At 31.8% G+C, this 24,011-nt stretch overlaps 1 protein-coding gene and 1 long non-coding RNA gene across 8 annotated transcripts; one reads left to right on the top strand and one right to left on the bottom strand.

Moving 5' to 3' along the window:
* Positions 1–591: 591 nt before the first annotated feature.
* Positions 592–5,722, bottom strand: LOC107867818. 7 transcript variants are annotated; one of them, XR_007055009.1, is made up of 7 exons: positions 5,355–5,722; positions 4,347–4,832; positions 4,053–4,263; positions 3,929–3,979; positions 2,693–3,827; positions 1,746–1,896; positions 592–878 (listed from the first exon to the last, which is right to left on the bottom strand). It is a non-coding gene; the product is annotated as an uncharacterized LOC107867818 (long non-coding RNA). The 7 variants fall into 7 exon arrangements; XR_007055008.1 differs by having other exon boundaries at positions 592–971; XR_007055010.1 differs by lacking the exon at positions 1,746–1,896 and having other exon boundaries at positions 616–971; positions 2,693–3,568; positions 3,677–3,827; positions 5,355–5,713.
* A 3,561-nt stretch (positions 5,723–9,283) lies between these two features.
* LOC107868865 lies at positions 9,284–19,455 on the top strand. Its single transcript, XM_047411585.1, has 8 exons — positions 9,284–9,316; positions 9,572–9,621; positions 10,404–10,512; positions 10,642–10,803; positions 11,439–11,603; positions 11,687–11,771; positions 11,927–12,023; positions 14,848–19,455. Exons 1-8 carry the CDS (start codon positions 9,284–9,286, stop codon positions 14,978–14,980), a joined length of 834 nt encoding a protein of 277 aa, XP_047267541.1. The 3' UTR covers positions 14,981–19,455.
* Positions 19,456–24,011: the final 4,556 nt, after the last annotated feature.

Consider the following 24,011-nt stretch of genomic DNA (forward strand, 5'->3'; position numbering starts at 1 on the left):
AACGGCAAAAAAAATTCCCTTATCCCTATTCCCTTTATTCAGCCTTGTCAGCCTTACCCTTATTCCCTTTATTCACAAAAGCAAAAACTTCACATGCAAACAGTAACAATTATGCAGCCTTTTTCAATCAATTATGCAGCCTTTTTTTCTGCACGCAACATTATTTCGCTGGAGGTCCAGCGACTTCCAAGTCGTTGCGAACCCAGCGACTTCTAAGTCGTTGTGGGCCCGACGACTTGTAAGTCGCTAGATCACTGGCCATTTATCCGTTTTGGTATTTTTTAAAATTAATTGTCCGTTTTAGTATTTTTGATAAAAAAAAAAAATAGCCCTTTTGACTCCGGATTCAGTTATAATCCATTATTTATTCTATTTTGATCCAAATAAATTTGAATAGAGTTGAATCTTGGCCCATTTTGATCAATCCAAACTTAATCCCACCCGCTTATTGCCACTCAAGGTATCGAGTTGGAATATAATGACTATGCTATATAAAAATAAGAGTGGCATTCAGAATTGAAGCAACTTTATTGTAACAAGCTGCTGAGCTAAATTATCAACGTTGAAGAAGGTATAGTGGAGAAAAGGGTGAGGTAAAATATTGAGAATACTAGATATGAATCGGGCCCAACGATGAAAGTCTATGTATTCTATTCTTCATACGTTGCCTCAAACGATGAATAGAAATAACAAAAATTCACAATTTGATAGATTAGTTATACTGGACACGACAACAATTTAGATGAAATGTATATTTACTCCTTGAATGTGCTAAATGAAATGTCATCCTTCTAAACCAAAAAGGGTCCATGTTTGATTCCATATATTGCAGTTGCTGTTTAATTCCATAGATCAAGCTACCTTGTTTGTTTTCATCACTACAACATGAAGCACCATCATGCTTTAGCTATATTTACCTTCGGAAAGGAAAAACATTATCTTCCTTGATAAAATAATAACAGATGGAAATTCTGCAAAATATATTAGAAAGAGTATTACGGCAAAATATAGCATAATCTCAATGCCAACAGTAAAGTCTAATTAAACATGAAAAAGGGATGTCTGATGCAAAAACAAGAAGAAAAAATATTGATGATGATATAGATCAGACGTGAAATTATAATAAAGCATTACAAAGTGTCCATCTATCAGCAATGTATAAAACATGTGACAACTACATAACCGACATACGTCAAACTACAAACCTCATATGAACAAAGTATTTTTTTGTTCTTTGCATTCTTGGTGCAAGATTTATCAAATGCGAATTCTAATTTATTTATTAAAGTGTCCATCTATCAGCAATGTATTAAACATGTGACAACTACATAACCGACATACGTCAAACTACAAACCTCATATGAACAAAGTATTTTTTTGTTCTTTGCATTCTTGGTGCAAGATTTACCAAATGCGAATTCTAATTTATTTATTAATCCCCTCTTTTAGCAGCCTTACCTGAATTGGCAGATTGTTATGGGAATGGAAAAATCTCTGAGCTCGAAACATTTGTTCAAGAAAACACAGAGAAGTTTGAAAGTGTAAGTTTCTCTTGTCAAAAATGGCATAATTCTGTCTCCGGGATTAAAATGAAAGCATGGTTGCAGGTTCACTGAGTCGATCACTACTAAAGGGTCTCAAGTTCAATCACTATTTTTTCTTTTTCAAAACAATAGTCTTGGATTAGTGAAGAAGTGGCCTCTTCTATGTATAAACACAATATTCAACAGCTAACTCAGACATACCTTACTCTCTTCCTTTAAGATATTGCTACCACTGTCCAACTAAGTAACGCTAAAGAGGCAGAAATATACGTTCTTCAAATGGTAGACGGAGGTTTCCTTTCCTCTTTTACTACTACGTGTTTACAGCTTGGTTGTGCTTAGTTATTGCAGCCTGAAAACATAATGCATCTGATTTGGTTATAGATTTATTGAACACATCGATTCATCAATTAAGAGGTCAGACTACCATTACTGTTGCGATTAGATTTTAATATATTACAACTTATTAGGTGAACTTATCCTAATGATCCCTTGTGTCCTTTGTTCAAATCAAAAAAATTGTTTTCTCCCTACCAACAAGATGAAGTGTATGTGCATTGTTGATCTTGTCATGGACATAGAAGTACTTGTGGAAGTTGCATTAAGGGGCAATCCATATGAATATTTATGTTTTAATCAACACCAGGAAAATGAAACGCTTGTTGATTGGTACTTGTATTTGAAAGTGCATGTATGTACATGTAGACTCTGTAATAGAGCTAACAAATGCCACACGCCTTATCTTCTTATATGAAGCAACCTACAATAAAACTTAGGGACAATCATGTCACTTATAGTAGATACAACTTGCTTTGGAAAAGAACACCGAAAGTTTCTCGATTGGTTTAAGGATTGAAGACAATGTGCTTTATCCGCGTTTCACTTTCATACATGAGATTTCTGAGCTAAAATGGTAGTCAACTTATTACTTCCTTCGTTTCAATTCAAGTGTGTTGCTATCCTTTTTAGGTTGTTTAAAAAAGAATGCGTCTTTTTATAATTTGGGAACTCTCTGGTTCCAACATTCTACGTGATTTGTTTAAGGTTAAAAGATTCAAAAAACGTAGTTCTTATTAAACAAAAACACTTGAAATGGAGATAGAGAACGAGAAACAGAGGCAGGGGCAGCAAATAGTCATAGCATGCACCTGTTTTGAAATAAAGTCAATCACTTGTTCTTTGTCAACAGTGCTTTGGGGACGTCTCACAACAAATGCCATGGACAATTGACCAGCTTCTTCATCAGGATATCTGTTAATTTTGTTTATAAGATTCATCAAACTATAAACAAAAGGTTGTCATATAAAATGGAACAGGTAGTACTAATCTTTGAGGCTCTAATTTCACACTAATGTATCCCAAGCTTATACTTAACCTTCATCTGTTTTTATATTAAAGATTTTTTAATATTTCAACTATATTTTTCCAAAGTAAATCTTCAATTTTACATTTCTTCAATTTTCACTCAAAAATAATTTAAATACTTAAATCTTGTTAAATAAATACAAAGTTCAAAATTATTTTTAAAATCCCTGGCTGCTACCCAGTCCACCCAAGTGGAGGCTTTGTAGGCAGGACAGGGCCCCTTTCCCATGCAGAATGACTAACTTGGGACTGGCCTATGAATTGCACCAAGAACCGTGTGCCTTGTTCTAAGTCGACCATTTATGGGCCAATGCAGCCACTTGTCAAGTCTAAAGTGTAACGATGATTATGGTCGATCATCACATGAACCTTACAAGTTCTACATTCATCTGGGGTAGATATTGGTATGGTCATGCTGCTTGTATCACTATTTAATCAAGGAGAAGACAAAATAAGAATCGGCTAGAATGTTAAAACTGTAAGGAAATTGATTTGACTACTACCTGTACACTGGATTCCTCACCATTTACTCGGGAAATAATTTCAACGCAAACAGTAGTAAACTCTGAGAAGTTAGCATTTGAAGTGGACATGTCCCGTATGATTTTGATAGCACGCTTTCGCATGCTTACTCTAGCATCCTTTATGCTTTCTACCAACTTCTCAAAGTTATGTGCAACCAAAAGCAGCGTTAAAGGGAAAACCATAGCCATCCTGAACAAGATGTCAAAAAAGCATGTGGGATCATATAGATCTAAATTCAATACCTTTAAACCAACATCAGGATATGAAACAATATGCCTGCCTACAAGTTCCAACGCAGTTTCTCGGGCAGATATAGCAGAGTAACAAAACCTCCATTCCACTGCTGTTTGGACAAGCTTAAACCTCTGGATCAGCCTTAACAATGATACTAACCTGCTCTCATTACGACACAAACAATAGAAGCAGAAAATAAGTACTCCAGATGTTCGAACAGAAGAAACATAAATTTTAGAATGCATATGCAACCCACTTACTGCTCGCAACGCCTTTGCACGAATGATTGGAGAGTTCTCCCTCAAACTTGCCTGTGAAGCATCTTACAATGAGTATAAAAATTTATGTTCTCGAGAACAAAGTGAGAAATGTTATTTCACCAACCAGAAGGACTTGCAGAATCTTGTCAAATCCTCTAGAGAAAGAACTATTCTGTCCCAACGCTAGAGTTATCTTTTTTGCCGACTCTCTTGTCATTAGTGAAGAAAGTGAACTAGAGTCGCACACAATTGCTTGTGACTTTAATCGTGCAACATAATACATGAACTTCTACGCTAAATTAGGGTCATCTTTATACCAAAGACATAGATAGAACCTGCAATTGCATTTCTTGGCAAGGTTATCAAAAATAGAAAAATACTAACAGGATTAGAGTATCAATTCCAGAGAAGCACTAACCAGTGAGTAAATAAATGTAAATCGTCAACAGTTGCAACATCATGGAGATAATTCAGTAGTGGCTGCTGAACAATCTCCAAATTTGTGATTGCCTCAGTAACTTGTGACGTCTTTCCTGACTTAGTACAGTTATTTTCCCAGCTTCTTGGAGAAACACATCTGACATTGAAAGACACGATTAGACATATCATGACCCCTGATTCCAGTACAGTTAACGTGAAACATTCTCTGACAATCATGGCATCGATCAAGTGATTTGTCAATCCTGGAATCCAAACAAACAGAACATGCATCGTTGGGAAGATTCTGGTCAATCATGTCCTCGCTTCTCGACTCCTTTACTATCCAGAATTTCTCCTCCCTACAGCGGACTGCATCTTGTTTCAGCCTTGCATCAATTGTGCCAAGAAGGTCAATGGCCATTGAACGAACAGAAATATCTTTAGATTGCAACCCAGCATTTTGAAGGAGTAAAACACAAAGAACCTGCAAATAAGTGTATCTTTAACATGTAGCCAATAAAAAAGATTCAGAACTATGACCACTTCATCCCTCTAGACTCACTGAGAATACTCCCAGTACTTCTCCCTGCTACCACTCCTCATCTGAACAATTGTCATTATTTTCCTGTTCATTTCTCTGGTGGGACTGTTTGGTAAGTTTTTGTTTATTGTCTTTCTGCTTTTAATTGATAAAAGGACAGCTTTGTGCACTAAAGCTCCCACAATTCTATAACAAACATTTATCTATCAACCAGAAAAATATTCACTAAATATAGAAATATCATTGCTACAGAGTGCAGCCTACCGCTAACTATAACCACAAATTCCATTAGACACTCCTTCAGAACCTGAAATTTTATATAGTTCTCTCTTTCTCCTTCATCAACTCAACAAAGCAGTTACAAAGAAGTCTCAAATCTGCATTGTTGATATTATTCCTGGTGTTTCAACAAATGCTTTGAATTTAGAGAGATCTAAGAATATTATTTAGCTAAAGTTGCCAAACCTCTTAAACGTCAATACTGTGCTGAAAATCATCCAGCCATCGATGTCTTCGTCTGATCGATAGTATTGCGCATTTTAGCTCCATGGTTATTCCTTCAGCCAAAAAAAATCCCCTTCTAATAGTAAATAGGCGTACACATAATTTCATAAATAGCTAAGATAAGAACAAAAATCATCCACAAGAGACCCGATTAAAGCTGAAAAATAATCAAAAAGAAAAACTTAAATGCTGCAGAATGAAGAAAATTAGGGTAAAAATTTGAATAAAAGCTTATCAACAAAATAAAAATGGATCGAAGATATATAATTCTAGAATGAGAAAAATGAAACCACGAAGATAGCATTGCGAGAATGGGTAGAAGAGGCTTTTTAATTGAGACAGAGTAAAATGACATTATTGCCCTTGATAGTTCATTTTACTCCTGCTTCTATACAGTAGTAATATCTGGTCCAAAATGCTAGTGGAGCCCACCAAGTTCTCCCCGCTTTCCGTCTCCAGCACACTTTAATGCAACTATTCTGACATGTTAAAGTTAATTACTTAATCATAATGGAAGTTGAAATTTCTTGGGAAAAAAGTTTGAGACTTTTCTATTACTAGGACCAGTATTAAATGCACTTTGAAAGAACTAGTGGATCTGATGTGTGCAAATTTTCATTCGATCGTACATATGAAGAGATAAAATTTTCTTTCGTTTTATTTTTTCGTGATTTTTGCAATAACATATCCCAATATAATTCTATAAAAAATCATTTGGTACAATGCATAAAAATATAATATATTATTAAGTAAGTGTTTGATCATAAAAAAAAATTAAAAAATAATTTTATTTAAAATTTTCAAAGTCGGAGATAGAATTATTTCTTACCATAATTTTTATAATAAATATTTAGAATTTAAATTTTTATATATATATATATATAATGTATAATTTATATTTATAATTTATATCTATATTTATAATATATTAAAAGTGTGAAGACTCCTAAAAAAGTGATTTGAACTTTTTACTCTTCATTAAAAGACTTTTCTTTAGATAAAACTGTCTTTTCACTATTTTTTAATTTATTATTTTTTATTATATTAATTAACCTTCCTAAAATATATGGACTCCTAAAATATATGATAGAAAAATTAATTAATATTTTCTTTTCCACTGTTCAATTAGAAAAATACTTCTAAAATAGTATTTTATTAAGGAAATACTTCTATAAATAGTGATACGTTAAATTAGAGAACAAACCGATTTGCTTATTGGAAGAATATTATTGATGCTCATCTAACTTGATTCGATAGCATGTTTAGATTAGTGGATGCTTGATTTCCTAACTTTTGTCATCATAATCTTCTTTATTTTCATTCAAAATCATTCATTAGGGTCAAAATTTTCGCTCAGACAAGAATTAGTTGGATCAAAATAGAAGTTTTGTGATCACTATTATTTTTTGTTTATAATATGCAGGTCATAGATGAACGTCGTTGGCTTTGAAAAATTTCTTGTGTAAAAGTTAGATTTAATTGTATTATTTTGATATCTTTATTATCTTATTATTTTAGGTAAATATTAGGTTTAATTGTATTATCGTAATATCTCTTTTTAGTTTGTTATTTTGTGGTAGTTTACAGTTCGTAGATGAATCTCGATCGGCTTTGAGAAATTTTTGTGTGTAAAATTTAAATTTAATTGTATTTTTTTTATATCACTTTTATTGTATTATTTTATTGCAGTTTATAGGTGATGGATAAATGTTGGTTGACCTTGAAGATTTTTTTTATGTAAAGGTTAGGTTTAGTTGTATTATTTTGATATCGCTATTATCATATTATTTTGTTATTGTTTACAAAATATATGAGTGTCGGACGATTTTGAGAATTTTTTTTGTGTGTAAAGATTAGATTTAATTGTATTATTTTGATATCTTTATCATTGTATTATTTTGTTGCAATTTACAGATGGTAGATGAACTTTTAAAAATATTTTTTGGTAAAAATTAGGTTTAATATATAAATTCTCCATCTTTACATACTCAAAAGATATTAAATTTAATTATTATATTCATTTTTATTATTTAAATACATATTCTATTTAATGTAATGTTTGAACTCATTAAAGTGATTACATGCGCAAGGTGCGTATACCTAAATTAGTATATTAAAAGTGTGAATGGTCTTAAAAATATCGTTTGAACTTTTTGTGATTTATTAAAAATCTTTGCTTTAGATAAAATATTTTTTTACTATTTTTTTAATATTTAAAAATTAAAAATTAATTAAATATATATATAATAAAATTATTTTTTATTAAAATTTATCAAAATTAATAACAACTATAGGTAGGAATCTTAATAAAACAGTTTTTTTGGACTCGTCAGAGTCCTACCAGAATAAAAATCAAATTATCTATTGAAAAGTAAAAGACTGCAATTAATATATTACAAACTAAACACTGTCGTAGTAATTTTTCTACTATACAGAAGAGCCAACCAAAGGACGACCAAGGGTAATCATGTAAATATACCCAATATACAAGGGCAAAATGGTAATTATGTCTAGCCGATATTTTACTATCCTCTTACATCAAAACTCTAGAATACTCCATTATTTCGCCACTTCTTTATCAAATTTCTTAGGCTGTATAATCTTTCTCTCGCTCTTCTGATTGATAATATAACCATTGCTTTGCTCCAATGTAACAGTGGTTGATTTCTGCTTCAACAATTAGAGATAAATCTCAATTTGAGTCAAGTCTTGCTTTGTCAATTTTATCTTCATCTTTAGTTTTTTCCTTCGATTTTTAGATTTGGGTGAAGAAATTTATAAAGTTTTGGCGACAGATTTGGTTCTGCGGGTTTATGAAGGTTTGATTTTTATGTTGTCGAAATCTGATAATTGCTTGCAGAATTCGTATTTAGCTCGAGTTTTTGGGTAGTGAAGAAATACTCCTCCTATGTTGAGTAAACTTCAATTTTGGGAAAGGTAACAATTGTTGATTCTTTTAAGACATGCTTATTCTCATTTTTTTTTTCCTTAAATCCTTTGTTATTTTAGTTCTCTGATTTTTGGGTGAAACTTAGTTCCTTTAGATTGTACCTGTAGTTTCTCCAATTGTATTAGTGTTTAACTGAGAGTAATTATTCTATAATTTTTGAGGTGTTCAAACCTTTTGAAGTTATTAAATATCTACTCCTCTCAAGATAATTCTGGAAACCTTCCTTTCCCATTCAATCGATCACTAATTCCTTCAATTCCAATTCCTTTTCTATATCTCCTAAGGAAGAGAAGGTTCCAATCGACGTCGTCGAACTCGATTATAAAGACGGCGATTGTGCTCCCATTGCTGGAATGACAAAACTGGACATGCCTCACGGGATTATGATTTCCTATTACGAGTTTCAACGATGATGGCGTTCCTGTCCTTTGTGTTGCCAGAAATGTAGCCTGCAGTATCAGAGGTCGTTATTTCAAGTAAGATTTTAGGACGCCGTAGGGATTACCTGGTGCCAGTAATCTTTGTTGTCCAACTTATTTTATCTGATATTATTTAGATTTGGTTCTCTCAGAGTTAGATTCTTTTATCTGATTGTAGCTAAATCAGTTTTACTTACTTGGTCTGACTTTGTGCAGAGATTTTGATGGAGGCCTATTGCAGTGTATATCTGAAGTTACATATGAAATGACATTAAGAAAGTTCCTTCTGCTCCTGACGTTAGCAACTATTTGATTTCAGAGGTTAGTGAGAATGATATCTAAAAGTTCCCATTTTTCTTCAATGACAGATATTAAAGTTTCATGATTATCTCTAATATGGATGGTAAAATTCTGCGCCATTAATGAAAATTTCTGAATAGTTATTTGAGAATACATTATTTGCTGGTCAGGACGAACCTTCGGCTGTAAACAGGAATAAAGATTCACTTCGATTTGATGGAATGGCTGATAATGAGGTTGAAACAAGACTAAAGGTACAATATTGTTATGTTTGAGTACTTATACTCAGTTTGGGTATGTATCCACACATTTCATGGAACCTCCGTTTTGTTTGTGATAGATGCTGTAGTATAATTGATTTGATCGAATGGCTGATAATAAGATCTAAAGGAGACTAAAGGTACAATATTATTATGTTTGAGTACTTATACTCAATTTGGGTATTTATCCACACATTTCATGCTGCAGTGTAATCGATTTATTGGAATTGCTGATAATGAGCTCAAAAGGAGACTAAAGGTGCAATATTGTTATGTTTGAGTACTTATACTCAGTTTGGGTATGTATCCACACATTTCATGAGGTTCAGGAGTACTGGATGTGGTTATTCTGGTTTCTCTTGATAATTCATTCCATTGTACAGATTATTTTTGCTTCTACCATGTAATGAAACTTTCGTTTTCTTTGTGATAGATCTTGTAGTGTAACATTTGCTTATCTTGACCTTCCAGGAAGCACTGTTGACTTCAACAAGTGTTCCTTCTCAAATGAAAAATTTCGTGCTAATGATAACTTTGCAACACGTTACCATATTACAACATTACCTGGGTTCTTCCATCCATACTGCTTTTGTTGTCCTGTCTGATTTCTTTGCCATATTTCGTTTACTTTTTTGTCAAGCCTTTTTTCTTGATTATCCTTCACAATGATTAACTGTTGTATAAATGGTGAAGCCAAACTGTTCAAGGTCAAAGGGGCCTTATGGTGCATTTTCTTTGTGTGTCTTAATTTAGCTTACCAACACTATTTGAGAGAAATTAAACAACCAGTGAGTCATTGTTAGGGGATACTGCAGCTTAATATTGTATGGTAGTTACAAGTTACAATAAGCATCTGGTTAAACGTGTATGTTCTTGAACTTCTGTACAGCTATTCCCTCCAAACATGTCGCGGTTAATTAAATTTATTAGTTTGACATCACACGGGAAGCCAAATGCTTCTATGCACATCAAAGACCACATTCTTTTCACATCTCGTGACGGAATATTGATCTATACGTATTTTGAGATCATTTAAGTTGTTGTTATAGTTTGTTAAATTTCTCTGGTCTTCATATTGCAGGTATGTTAACGACGGAAGACTATTTTGGCAACATATAGTTAGTTCTGCGACTGGCTGTTCCGACTCTCAGTACTTTCAGGAGCTGTATAACTATTATACTACTGAAAAGGTTCCCTCACTTTGAATTACCATTTCTTTTTTACAGCAAATTGGTTTATTGTTCGAGTTGACTAACAGAACATCTCCACTAATAAGAAGTCACTCAATAATTTTACTTTCATTTGTCATTCTTCAATAGGCTTGGCATCTTTCTAATCCAGATGCTGAGAAGGTATTTAAGGCCCTTAGAGCGGCAGGAGTGAAGTTGGCTGTAGTGTCGAATTTTGACACTCAGTTGAAACCAGTTTTGAGGGCTCTGAACTGTGATCACTGGTTTGATGCCATAGCAGTTTCCGCTGAGGTAATACGTTTGTCGTTTTTCCTTTTGCTTCCCTTTCATCCTTGCTTGTGCTTGTTTAATTGTGGTTAACAAACATGAATGCCGTTGTTTTATGAAAGTGGAATGCAAGTATTGGTAATTCTTAAAATCTCAAAAAACATGTCTTGGTTAGTTACAAGTTACAACAAGCATCTGGTTAAACGTGTATGTTCTTGAACTTCTGTACAGCTATTCCCTCCCAACATGTCACGGTTGATTAAATTTATTAGTTTGACATCACACGGGCAACCAAATGCTTCTATGCACATCAGACCACATTCTTTTCACATCTCATGACAGAATATTGATCTGTTCGTATTTTAAGATCATTTAAGTTATTGTTATAGTTTGTTCAATTTCTCTGGTCTTCATATTACAGATATGTTAACAAAGAAAGACCATTTTGGCAACATATAGTTAGTTCTTCGACTGGCTGTTCCGACTCTCAGTACTTTCAGGAGCTGTATAACTATTTTACTACTGAAAATGTTCTCTCACTTTGAATTACCATTTCTTTTTTACAGCAAATTGGTTTATTATTCGAGTTGACTAACGAAACATCTCCACTAATAAGAAGTCACTCAATAATTTTACTTTCATTTGTCATTCTTCAATAGGTGGCTTGGCATCTTTGTGATCCAGATTCTGAGAAGGTATTTAAGGCCCTTAGAGCGGCAGGAGTGAAGTTGGCTGTAGTGTCGAATTTTGACACTCAGTTGAGACCAGTTTTGAGGGCTCTGAACTGTGATCACTGGTTTGATGCCGTAGCAGTTTCCACTGAGGTAATACATTTGTCGTTTTTCCTTTTGCTTTCATTTCATCCTTGTTGATCCAATAGCCGATATTCTATTTTGGCTTTTAACAGGTAGAAGCAGAGAAGCCTAATCCAACAATATTTTTAAAAGCGTGCGAGTTACTAGAAGTAAATCCAGATGACGTTGTTCATGTAGGTGATGATCGTAGAAATGACATTTGGAGTAATTTTTTTGTTTTGATATTATCACTTATACTTCACCAAATGACCCCTTAAAGAGCATTTTGGTTCTCTTGAAAAAAGATGATTTTGTTGCTTTCTTTTTTAAATACTGAACTTATGTTTCTCCAGATTGCAGTCCTCCCAACCATGCTGGACCTGCTTTTTTTCTGAAGCGACAAAGCATAAGGATGGTGGACCACTGGATAAGGAATTTTCAAATACAATTGTAAGGTTTCCCCTTCTCAACCCTATCCCCATCGCATTCTATTAGTTCGGTAAAAGGTTAAAATTTGGCTGCATCCTGCTCCATCAGTATAAAATTGGCCATCAAAATCAGTATTTATACTGTTCATTCTTGTCATTACTCCTACAAGCAGGTAGGACAGAGTTACATTTGTCCAAAAATTTGAGGACTTTGATAGTGTTTTATACCTTAAGCTTCAAGAAGAGCTATTCTTTGAAATAAAGAACTTGAAGTATAAAGGGGAAAGCTTATGTACTGGAAAGCCAATTGCACTGAGCTACTTGCATTGTTGGCTTGTTACAAAGTGTTGGTGCGATCTTTTTAGGTGAAAATGGTCAACAATATCAATTTTTCTTCTATATTTCCAGAAGCTATCAGCTACATTAGTATTGCATGATTCAGCAACTTGTATTCTTATTAATTGCGGGGTACCATTGCTTTTGATACCCGTAGCTGTCAATGATGCAGTTTGTGTTATACGTCTTTGATACCTAAAGTACTTGTCTATCCACTGTTTGGAGATCTATCAGAATGATAGTGTAGATGCCACTATGATCAGTATATATATGGTAAGGTTCTTCTAGAGACTCAAATAGATTGTGAGAAAGATTAGATCTATCTGGCCAAACCCAATCGGATATTTGCCCTTCAATTTTTTGGTCTGAAAGATCAAGGGTAGTTAGCCTAGGAAGTCCCTTTACCTCTTTGATATTAATGGTTTGTAGAATATTCATGAATTACTCTAATTCATCAACTATTATAAAGATTAAGGCCCTGCAATGATGGGAGGGAAAGTAGAACTACTAATTGAGTTTAAGCAGAAGAATGTGGACCATTCTTATTAGAAAGGTCAAAGTTTATTAGCTTCACTATATGCCCATATCCTTAACTTCATGTGCACACACGTGCTCTCAAATCCCATTCTCATCCTTTGATCCAAACGATTGGTGTGCTGGCACGTTCTAGAAATGATTCCAATCGGTCATCTCTGAAAAAATCTAAGTTTCCATTTGAATTTCATCCAAAATTTGTATTTGATATTTCAATCAAAATACTGTGTTTGTGATATCAAATTACTAATTTCAGTGGTTGTTCTACATGATTTGCAAGAGTGAAATGCCCAACTCTCAAAATTTGGCCATTTTCATTTAAGCTTAGCCATCAAAATGCATGAAACTGTTGTCTGTATCTCCTGTTTGTTCTAGCTTAACCCTTTACTGTTGAATGTTTCTGTCTGAAGTCATTAATTACCCTGTGAATCTGATGGTCTGAGTTCTACCTCTCAATGAATTTAAGTTGCTTCAATAAAAGTATGATCTTATGAGTTGGCTGCTAAGGATTTTGTCTAAAGTCACATCTATTATAACTGGAGTATCTTATTTGCTTCAACGGTCTATTCTATACAAGTGCCTTTCAAGTTGAATATTAATATTTGATTGGATCTTTCCTCCTTTTATTGAAAACTGCGTAAGTATAGAAAACAAGTTGGGTCTTTCAGACTTGAAAGGTTACTTTCCTCTTCTTGCTTTCTGGTAGCGAAACATGAATAGGTGGAGGAATGTCTATTTTGTTTCATTATAAACTATGATTCTTCGGGCGATAAAATAGTTACGATTGAGGCTAATCTGTTGGTCTTTTCCTTATTTTCTTTGGTCTCATGTATTCACTATATTTGATGGATTTATTTCATAGAGCATGAATATGTTGAGAAAAGCAGGTCTCCTTTACTGATTCATGTTGAGCCTGTTTAAAATAATGTAGTTTGTTTAAATGCAATGGAACTCCTGTCAAGGTATTAAATTTTAATTACGTAGTACTCATAAGTGATATATTAGGAGTTAAGAAGAGTATGTTGATTCCTTAATTGTGTATTCTTAAATCCAAACTACATTCAGAGTCTGCTTCATAGAGTAACTTTTTTCTATTTTTTTGGCTGTAAAGATATAAGATTGAGAAAGGAATCAATTTATTTCTTCAATTAATTTAACTTTGGGGGAACTAATGGAAAAGAAATGAGCCTTGTAGCTCTCGGGAATGGAAGAGACCACATCTGGCTTTTTCAGTATCTATATTGCTAGTAGAAAGTGGTGTTTCTCATTTGGATAGTCTATTCATGTTGCATAGCAATTGGCTTTTTGGTACTTGTTAAAGAAACAGTTGCATTAGACATGAAAAATCCCATCTGAGATCAACAAACATTAGAAAAACTGGAAAACAGTTGAAGACACAACAATCAAAGAGCAAGGAACTAGGCCTGCTAAGCAAGTTATTTTACCGGTGTAATACCACGAGCATGTAAGTCGGCATCTTTCTTGTTGTAGTTACTATTGGCTTGTGACTACTGTTGTGGTTGTTATACTGTGTTGTCTGATTTTGTTTGTGGCACTTGTGGTGGAACAACATATGCAATGTCTATCCATTCTTGATTTGTTTCTGCAATGATTTTCTCAGGTGGTTGTTTGTGGTTTTACATTTGGTTTTCATCATATGGGGTTTTGAGTTTGTTAACATCTATGGGTGTCAATGGTATGAGTATTTCACAACAATGCAATTACTTTGTCAATAGGTATGTAAATGTTTATCCAAAATTTTAAAAATAAAGAGATATGTACAGTGTTACTAATGCTACCTACAACGTAATTCTTTCAATTTACAAATGAATTTTCATTCTGATACCATAATAGCTTACGTTATTGCAACTTTTATTATAATAACTATTGCGTTTGTCTTCATTTAATAAAGATTTGTTTTATTACAACATTTTGAACTTCTTAACCATATTTAATATTTAAATCAAATGTAACAGATGTTTGATCATCAATGTCCGAGAGATTGATCACAACAACAAAAATGTATATTCAATTGTAGAATTTATAAGTATTATCTGTATCAATGTAAATAGACAACATTCGCTATCATATGTGAATGTGAGCATCTAATAGTATGTTATTCCCATGATGGTATAAAACATACATTTGGGATCATTTCCATCAACTGATCCAATCAAACGGGATAGTCTCTTGCTGTTACATCTTCATTTTATTATAATATATGTGTTGGGCCTGTACAACGCACGGACATACCTATCTAATATATTACAAACTAAACACTGTCGTAGTAGTTGTCCGAATATTTCTAGGAATCATATTTTTGACAGAAAGAAAATTGCTTTATTTTTTGCAAAACAAAAATTGTTGTAGGAATATATATTTATTTCGGCAAAATAAATAACCATCATGAGTCCTTTTTTTACTATAATACAAGAGCTCTCTTTTGTTCTAATACAAATCATATAGAATTCCAAAAAATCAAATTCTTTTTGATTTATTAATACTCCTATAAAAGGAGTTGCTTTGTGTGGTGATTAAACTGTTACTGGAAATCAGAATAGAAGACATCGGTAGTTAATTTCTCCTTTAATTAGATCAACTCTTTGTTTTAAGTTTACTTACGAATTGATGATCGATAATTGCTTGACAATTTTTGCTGGAGTGTAGTTTTTGGTTGATCAGCTTGGTAAAGAGATGTTAATTGAAATACGACTTTAAATGAGTTTGTTGGACTATATGTTTCTGCATTTTTTAAATTTTCGAGATTGTTTTGGTTTGCAATAGGAGAGTATATGAACAAGATGATGTTAATTAGTAATTGGCTTTAATCAGTGGCATCAACAAAGGAGCGGAATGGAAAAGCGGGAGGGGGAGGGAGGTAGAGGAGATGTGGAATTTTAACTCTATGGATTTAATCTCTAAATTTCTTTTACCTAAAAGATTTATAGCAATGATATGAGTTGTTGAGAGGTGTAGCTAGAAACAAAAAAATTAGATAGATGTGACATCCAAAAATATCAAGGGTGAAGAAGTTCTCTTCTTTGGTTGAGAATAAGTTCTTTTAAGAATTTTATAAGCACCTTTAAATTTAATACATAAAGTTTTTGCGAAATGACGCTTGAGTTACATTCGCACACGGAGCCGAGTCGGACCAAGGTTGGGTCAAACTTAGTAAGTGTAGTCTAAATTTTGTATTAGAAATTTCATCTTCATCTAAATAATAAAGCTTATCAATTATTTTTAATAATACCTTAGTTTGACTTAGGTTTAATTTAATTTAATTTTGTTTGCTTTATTTTTTGTATTGTATTTTTCTTAAATAGATATCTAATAGTAACTTTAATTGACTTTTAATTAAAGGACTTTATAGGAAACCTTCCTAATGTTCCCTTTATACATGATGTTCTTTTGTGAAATATATGTTATGATTGGAGAAAAGAATTTGCTTGTGATTTAAGGTAAGTTTTATCGACACTTTATTCTAATGTCAATTGTTATTTTCTGATAATATTACTTTTTCATATATAATTTTATTGATTGATGAGAGACACGTGTACAAAGCACGTGCACTAAACTAGTATATATTTGTGTGTGTGTGATTTGAACATAAAATATAATTTAAATAAGATTTTTTATAATAATAAAAAAATTAGGATTTCTTTGAAGAAGAAAAACTAAAAGGTGAAAAAAATAAAAACAAGGGTTTTGTTGTTCTTTTAAATATCAAATACAATTTCAAGTTGTATTTTGAATTTTCATGGCCAACATTATTTTTCAAATTAAGTGAAGTAACTTTCAGAAAAAAGCAAAAATTTTATGGCGAAACTAGTCCTAACTTTGTGTATTACTCTCTTTGTACAACAATACTTGTCCAGTATATTAAATTATATGTCCAACAATATTCGTCCAGCTTGAAAAATTGATGGCTATTTTACACATTTTTTCTCATTTTACTCTTCGTCATTTTACTCTTCGTATTAAATACTAATAAAACTTACATAAATTTCTACAAGTTTATCCCTAATTACTCTTTATCTGTGCTCTTTGCTAAATTACAAATAATCCCTGATTTTGTAATTTTTGTATACATAATTAGCATCCGGATACATACTTTTGAAGTTGAGATACATAATTTTGAATCTAAAAATGTAATAGTTAATTACTCTATTTTTGATTGGGTACATAATTAGCATCTGGATACATAATTCTGAAGTTGAGATACATAATTTTGATTACTGAAATACATTTATTTTTTGAACTATTTGGTCGAGATACATAATACATTAACTAGATCAAAGAGTTTGAAAATTTATGGGTTTGTGGATATATCCGACTGTTTTTTAAAAAAATGGGATTTAGGTAATTAATAAAAAAGATAGAAATTTTGTGGTTTAATTGTGGTGTTATGTAATTTTTTTCTAAATACTATTCATCACTCGATGCATTTCTCAAAGTATTAAATCTATTATATTCGAAGGATGATATAGTAAAATTATACCTATTATTTATTATTTCTTAATCTGTGTTAAGTCAATCGTGAACAATATTATTGGACGGAGGAAGTACTAGAATTTGCTTTGTTGAGTAATACATTTTTTTTAAATCAATGTATAAGTAATACACTCATTAGCATTTATACACTCTATTTGGTATTAATATATGCATAACTAATACAGTGAAATCCATGAATGCTAGAGTTTCTAATACATGCATTAACATTATTAAAGACATAATTGTCCCTCAAAATCTTTTCAATATTCTTTTCACCATATTTGTGGAGGATATTTTTATAAATAAGTATTCCTTTTTTTGAGAAATTATGAAATATATGCTATTTTTAATATGTCAAATTAAATACTCTATGAAAAAAATCTCATCATAATTAATACCAATACTATTAATGCAGGCATTTCTAATATATCATATTCTGCACTATTTTTACATACCTTATTAAATTACCCTATATGGAATCTAGAAAGGATAGACTATATGTGGGTGTTATTTCTATTTTAGAAGGTAAATATATTGTTTTTGCTAGACCCCAGTACAAGAAAAATCATATCAAATAAGTCGAGAAAAAATAAAAATTTATGAAAGTGATTTTAATAAATTTTTAAAAGTTCTTTTTCAAAAATAAAAATAAAAAATTACTCATGAATATTAAGGGTAAGACATAAGACTCCCTCTAAATTATGATGAAATTGTCAGTTACACATCTAAATTATTTAAGGGTTCATATTATTAAATTTAAATTATTTTTTCATATTATTTATAGCTCTAAAGCCTAAACTATGCGAGAGTTCTATTACCCCAAAATTATTTTTTTCATATTATTTAAACCCTTTGAATTACTTTGGTCCAATTTTTATTGCTGTGTAATTGTAGTTTTTGTTGTGGCTTTAATGTAGTTTTTGATGGACTTTTGGTCGTATTTTGGTAGCTATGTCTTTTCAGCAATTTTGATCCATTTTTGGTCCAATGGCAAAAACAAGTTGCATTTTTATACAACATGTAAATGAACAAAGCTCGACAAATTACCATCTTTCCCGGTAAGAGTAGCTTCACAAATGAAGAAGCATGAGAGAAATATCAAGAATAATTTTATAAATATCAAAACGAGTGATGAAATTTTATAAATAAAAAAATAGAAAAAAGGTACACTTAATTGGGCAATAATATTACCCTTATTTATAAGTGAACAAGCTAAGAACCAACACAACATCTCCAAATTATATTAAAGGTAATGTAAATTGTACATTAAAGTTGCCTTTCTTTTATTGGGGAATGAACAGTCTCTTTGTTTGCTTCCGATCGTGCACCGCTTTTGCACTATCACTTACTTCATATCTTCTATCTTCGCTGTTTACTAATCATCTTTGCAAATCTCAAGGAATCTGAACAAGCTGAAAATTACCTTCCCAGCTTATGAACTAATCTCTGCGTTACTTCTCTAGCCATTTCATCTAGATCTCCCGTAGCAACTCCTGTGGCGAAATTAAGCTTTGTATCATCATTCTTCAGATCATGTAGAAGAATATTTATGATACGATTGTTATTTATTAGCAAAATAAATTCTCCATTATCTATTATGAAAGGGGGCACATGAAAAGGTTCTATTTTTAAATTCATTATGAAAAATAAGAATGTCCATGTTCCTTTACTCCATAATCAAATTGATTGAATTTCTTCTAATCTTGCTTTATTATTATCGATACTAATTTAGTGTATTTTATATTTGTTACTTTCTAATTGTTTTGAATACAATTTCTTGCTAGAATTTCAAGTACATGTTAGTAATTTTAGTTGATCTACACATGCATTATATCTTGATTAATTTTGTCTTTGTTATTATCTAATTAATGCATAACTAAATCATCTTGTGGTAAAATTTAAGTTGTCAAAAATGACAAATTTAGAAATGAATTGTGCACTCATGATATTTGATGTTATGCCCGAGTAGTTTTACATGGAGTACTTAGTTGTTATTTTTCCTTTGTGCTACAACAAGAAAAACACTAAGAGAGACTCCCTTCCTCAGTTGGTTCAGCATATTGGCTGTTGTTTCCACACGCTAAAGATGCAAGGTACTCCTTCTTCTATCTTTACTTGTCCACTTCTCTTTTTTGGAATATTCAATAATATTTGTCCAATTTATAAAATCTATGGATAATTTATCTATTCCTACTCATTTTATTGTTATCATTAAATATGATTCATTATCTAATGCATTTTTCAAAGTATTAATCTTATTATATTCAAACGGTAATAAGATAAAATTATTTATATCATTTACTGTTTCTTAATCCTTGTGCCAATAGAAAAATGGACAAGTAAAGATGGACGGAGAGATTATAAATGTTAATCAATTGTTCTAAAGAGTAAATTGGATTTCCAAACCGGTAAAGTAACTTTTTCCTTTCTTTCTTTGTACTTCCAATGAATTTCTTCCTGCTTTAGTTCGTTCCTCGAGTCTCAAGGGTGTTTGCATTTCTGTTGATGAGCGTTTAAGCTGTTGGTATGTTTTTTCAAACAGGAAAATAGTAGGTTTACAAATAAATAGAATAAGGATAAAACAAATACTCCCTCCGTCCCAAATTATGTGTCATCATTTCCTTTTTAATTCGTCCCAAAATAAGTGTCACCTTTCCTTATTTGACAACTTTTTAAAGACACAATTATCCTTTTACCCTTATTAGTCCTACTTAATTAAAAAAAAAGATATTGACACATTTTTTGATAAAGGATAATTTGGTGAATTTTACCAAGTCTTCCTTTATTTCTTAAATTTTGTGTCCGATCAAATGACGACACATAAAATAGGACGGAGGGAGTAATAATTTACTCATGAAATGGTTGTGGATAAATGTGAAAGAAGAGACACTTTGCAAAAGAGTGTTTAAAGTAGTGATAACTTTTTAAATTAGCTTTTTTAAAGTTATTTCGGAAAATGAAAATTAGAATGTTTCAGCATAAGTTAGCGTGCAGCAGGGCCTATGTTATATTAGAAAATTGATGCCCATGTCGATAGAGTGAATGACTTGGCATTTTCGAATCTATTAATAAATTTAAATGTAAAATAGAAAAAAAGGAAAGAATGACTTGGCATTTTGTTCACCATCATTTTTGTTTAATCATGTGGAGATGGTAGGTTGATGATGTTGACATCTAAAGAACAAGAATTCAAATATTGTTGACTCTGTGTTGAACTTCAAACACATGTTCTCAGTATTCATCTTATATCGCGAATGAGTTTAAAAACAATCATTCATATCGTTTTTGTCTTTTTTCTATTTTATAATTCTTTCTTTGTAGATTTTCTCAAGATGTTGAAGCTTCATTCCTTCTTGAAATTCACCTCCTTGAAATGAGTTTTTACTCTAAAGGCAATATTACATTTTTTCAAGATGTTTTAGCCCATTAATATGAAAAGTTAACAAGTTTTTCAAGTCTTATTGTTCATATTAGATATTAATATCGTGAAACTCTTTTTAGGTAGATGGACTGGTGTTACTATTATTTTCTATATTTACTTATTGATCTTCACCTGACAATTTTTTATGTAATTTGATTCAAATGTAGTTGAAGTTTGTATGTCATTTATATATATATATATTTGATCTGAAAGTACTGGGATCAACTTATCTTGCTATATTGACTTAAAATATTTGCAACTACAATAATTTAAAAGTTTGTTGAACAAATACATACGTTTCAGATGGTAATTTACTGCTCCAACATCGACAGTAAAATGAATCATCGCTGATCCAGATTATAATCACAGATCTATGTGAAAATAGAAGCAAACAAATTGAAATTTGGGAGCATTTCACATGTTGTATCATTGATAACACATTAGTAATGCGTGAAACAAATGTTAGGAAGTGGAGAAACCTAAATATGATGTTGCTCATGTTTGAAGCAATATGCGGACTAGAGAAAATAGTGCAAAAGCTCGGTATTGTCTAATAATGAAACACATAATGTATATGAACTTGCGGGAATCTTATTCTGAAATATGTAGTCTTCCAACTACTTATTTTGGATTCTCTAAGAACAGAAATTAAGGCACTGAGATATGACAAGAGGTAATGAATAAATGTGAAAATGAAAAGTTGGTGTATTGACTCATGTACGATGACACTATCAGCGTTACGGACTATAGTATAGTACTTTTAATGTTATGCGTTTATATTTACTTCTCACAACTATATTTTAAGTATAAATAATCTTTTGCTATCTTTTTTTGTAATTTTTTCAGAGCACATGAGAATATGTCTTCAGTTTAGATTGTGTCAAGAGTATTTTTCTTTTCTATCTGTAAGTTGTATATCCTATTTCTCTATTTGTAAAGATAAATTTTATAATTTTTTTGAGATATAAAGTCATAAATTGTGTACCGATATTATTTTGGACATCTCAAATTTATAGGAGATACACTGATGGTAGAACCATGTGGTACGATAGGGTGCATGGACCTGAATTCAGTATGATGTCTTTGTTGATAAACCTGAATATTCCTTTTTTTGGTCAATTAGAATGTGGCATTAACATCTTGGTTTTGTTGACAGACCCTATGTCAACTTAGGCTGAAAAAATAATTAATAATAGTACTTGAATGTGTGCCTACTTCTGTAATGCCACTCTTTTTCGATGCTGTAAAAATAGCAAAGTTCGATGAAATTAAAAGGAAAAAGATGACCAAAAAAATAAACAACGAACAGACGATACATCTAACAAAGTGAAATAACACAACATTGAATTAAAAAATAGAAGGTTTAGGAATAAATAGATTAAAGATAACAAAATATAGTTTTACTCATGAAATGATTGTGGATATAAAATATGAAAAAAAGGCACTTCGAAGAAGAGTGGTTAAAGTAATAATTTTGAATTGTGGATGAAAAGTGAGGGTTATTCTCAAAGAAAGTAGAAAGGTAATTCTAACATCAGATGTATACTAGTAAAATATCACCGCAGTAAGACCAATAATTACTTGATGAAAACCAGAATAATTACTTGATGGTTACTGTGTACCTACAGTAGTTTCAAGTTTCATTTCTCTTCATCTACCTACATTCTATTGCATGCAATTTTTTGTGACTTCACAAAGCACATGGCAATGTTGTAGTCAATCTAGATGTTGCTGGTGTGATTGCCAGTTCTCTTAAATAAATTAATTTATTTGTCTCTAAGTTGGGGAATGCAGGTCAAGCCCTCCCTTCCAATACAGTGTACCTAGTTAGGATCAACCTGTGTAGCTTTTGTTCTTATGTAGTTCAATTTGGTGGATTATAGGTTTGATTGTCATTATAAGCTCTTTATTGTTGTGAATCTGTACATGCAGTGATACCTTGATGAAAGTGAACCTTTATCCTTCTATTATGGTTGCAGCCGCCACAGCTAGTTGTGGAAAACGTTCTCGCTTTCAACGAGAGCTTTTGGATAAGACTTGCAGCTAGAGCAGACACCTGCAAATCCGACGATGACAAAGCATGGTTCCATTTCTTAATATCTTCAGTTGGTTTATGCTTCGTAACTTCTTTCAACTTGCAGAATAAGCTTTGTTGATTTTCTTTTACAGAAAGACTATGAAGAGCTGTCATTGATAGTAATGAACATCGTAGATCGTCTGGTTCACAAGACTAATGTATATATTCTATCTCCCTTCTAAACTACACATAAAAATTATATGTATTTTTGGTGCCTAGCTGATCACAAGCAACTTCTCTTTAGCATAAGACTTTCTGAACTACACATAAACAAGTAAATGTATTTTTGGTGCCTAGCTAATTACAAGCACCTTCTGAACTACACATAACAAGTATATGTATAACAAGTATATGTATTTTTGGTGCCTAGATAATCATAAGCAACTTCTCTTTAGCATAAGACTTCTGAACTACACATAACAAGTATATGTATTTTTGATGCCTAGCTGATCACAAGCAATTTCTGAACTATACATAACAAGTATATGTATTTTTATATTTTTGGTGCCTAGCTGATCACAAGCAACTTCTCTTTAGCATAAGACTATGGTGGATACATGTTATTGTAAAGATGGAGATGAACAATGAGGAGAAATTGTTAAGGTGAAGTGATGCGTATGTATTCTCTCTAGGTTATAAATGCTAATATTAAATTGAGAAAGCGATGCGTATTAATAATAATGATCAAAGTACTCATATAGCAGTCACACATATTTAATGATAAGACAGCCCCCATAGGAACAAGTTATACCTCATGGGCATGAATTGGGCCTGCCACATTGTTTACTAATTTAGAAGATACTCAATAACTCTTGCCTCAGGGGCAAGACTTGCCACAAGGAAAGGCAAACAACATTCTTCGATAATTAAACATAAATACACAAAGATACGAACAAATGAATCAGTAGCAATTTTACATTGTATACTTTACGTTATCGCATAAAAATAGCCGATTCAATTTGAAAAAAAAAACGGTTTAAACTTTACATAATCACATAAAAATAGCTAAAAATTCATCATGTGCAGTGAGTTTCAATAACTACAAAACTAAACTACTACTCCTGGTGCGTCCTCTTCCTCTTTTTCTTTCCAAATAATCTGCCAACTTTTGCTGTAGTGTTGTCTTTTATACCAGCTTCTAGTTTTCTCTT

This window comes from Capsicum annuum, chromosome 4, assembly GCF_002878395.1.
Source record: "Capsicum annuum cultivar UCD-10X-F1 chromosome 4, UCD10Xv1.1, whole genome shotgun sequence".
In the NCBI taxonomy this organism is placed as follows: Eukaryota; Viridiplantae; Streptophyta; class Magnoliopsida; order Solanales; family Solanaceae; genus Capsicum; species Capsicum annuum.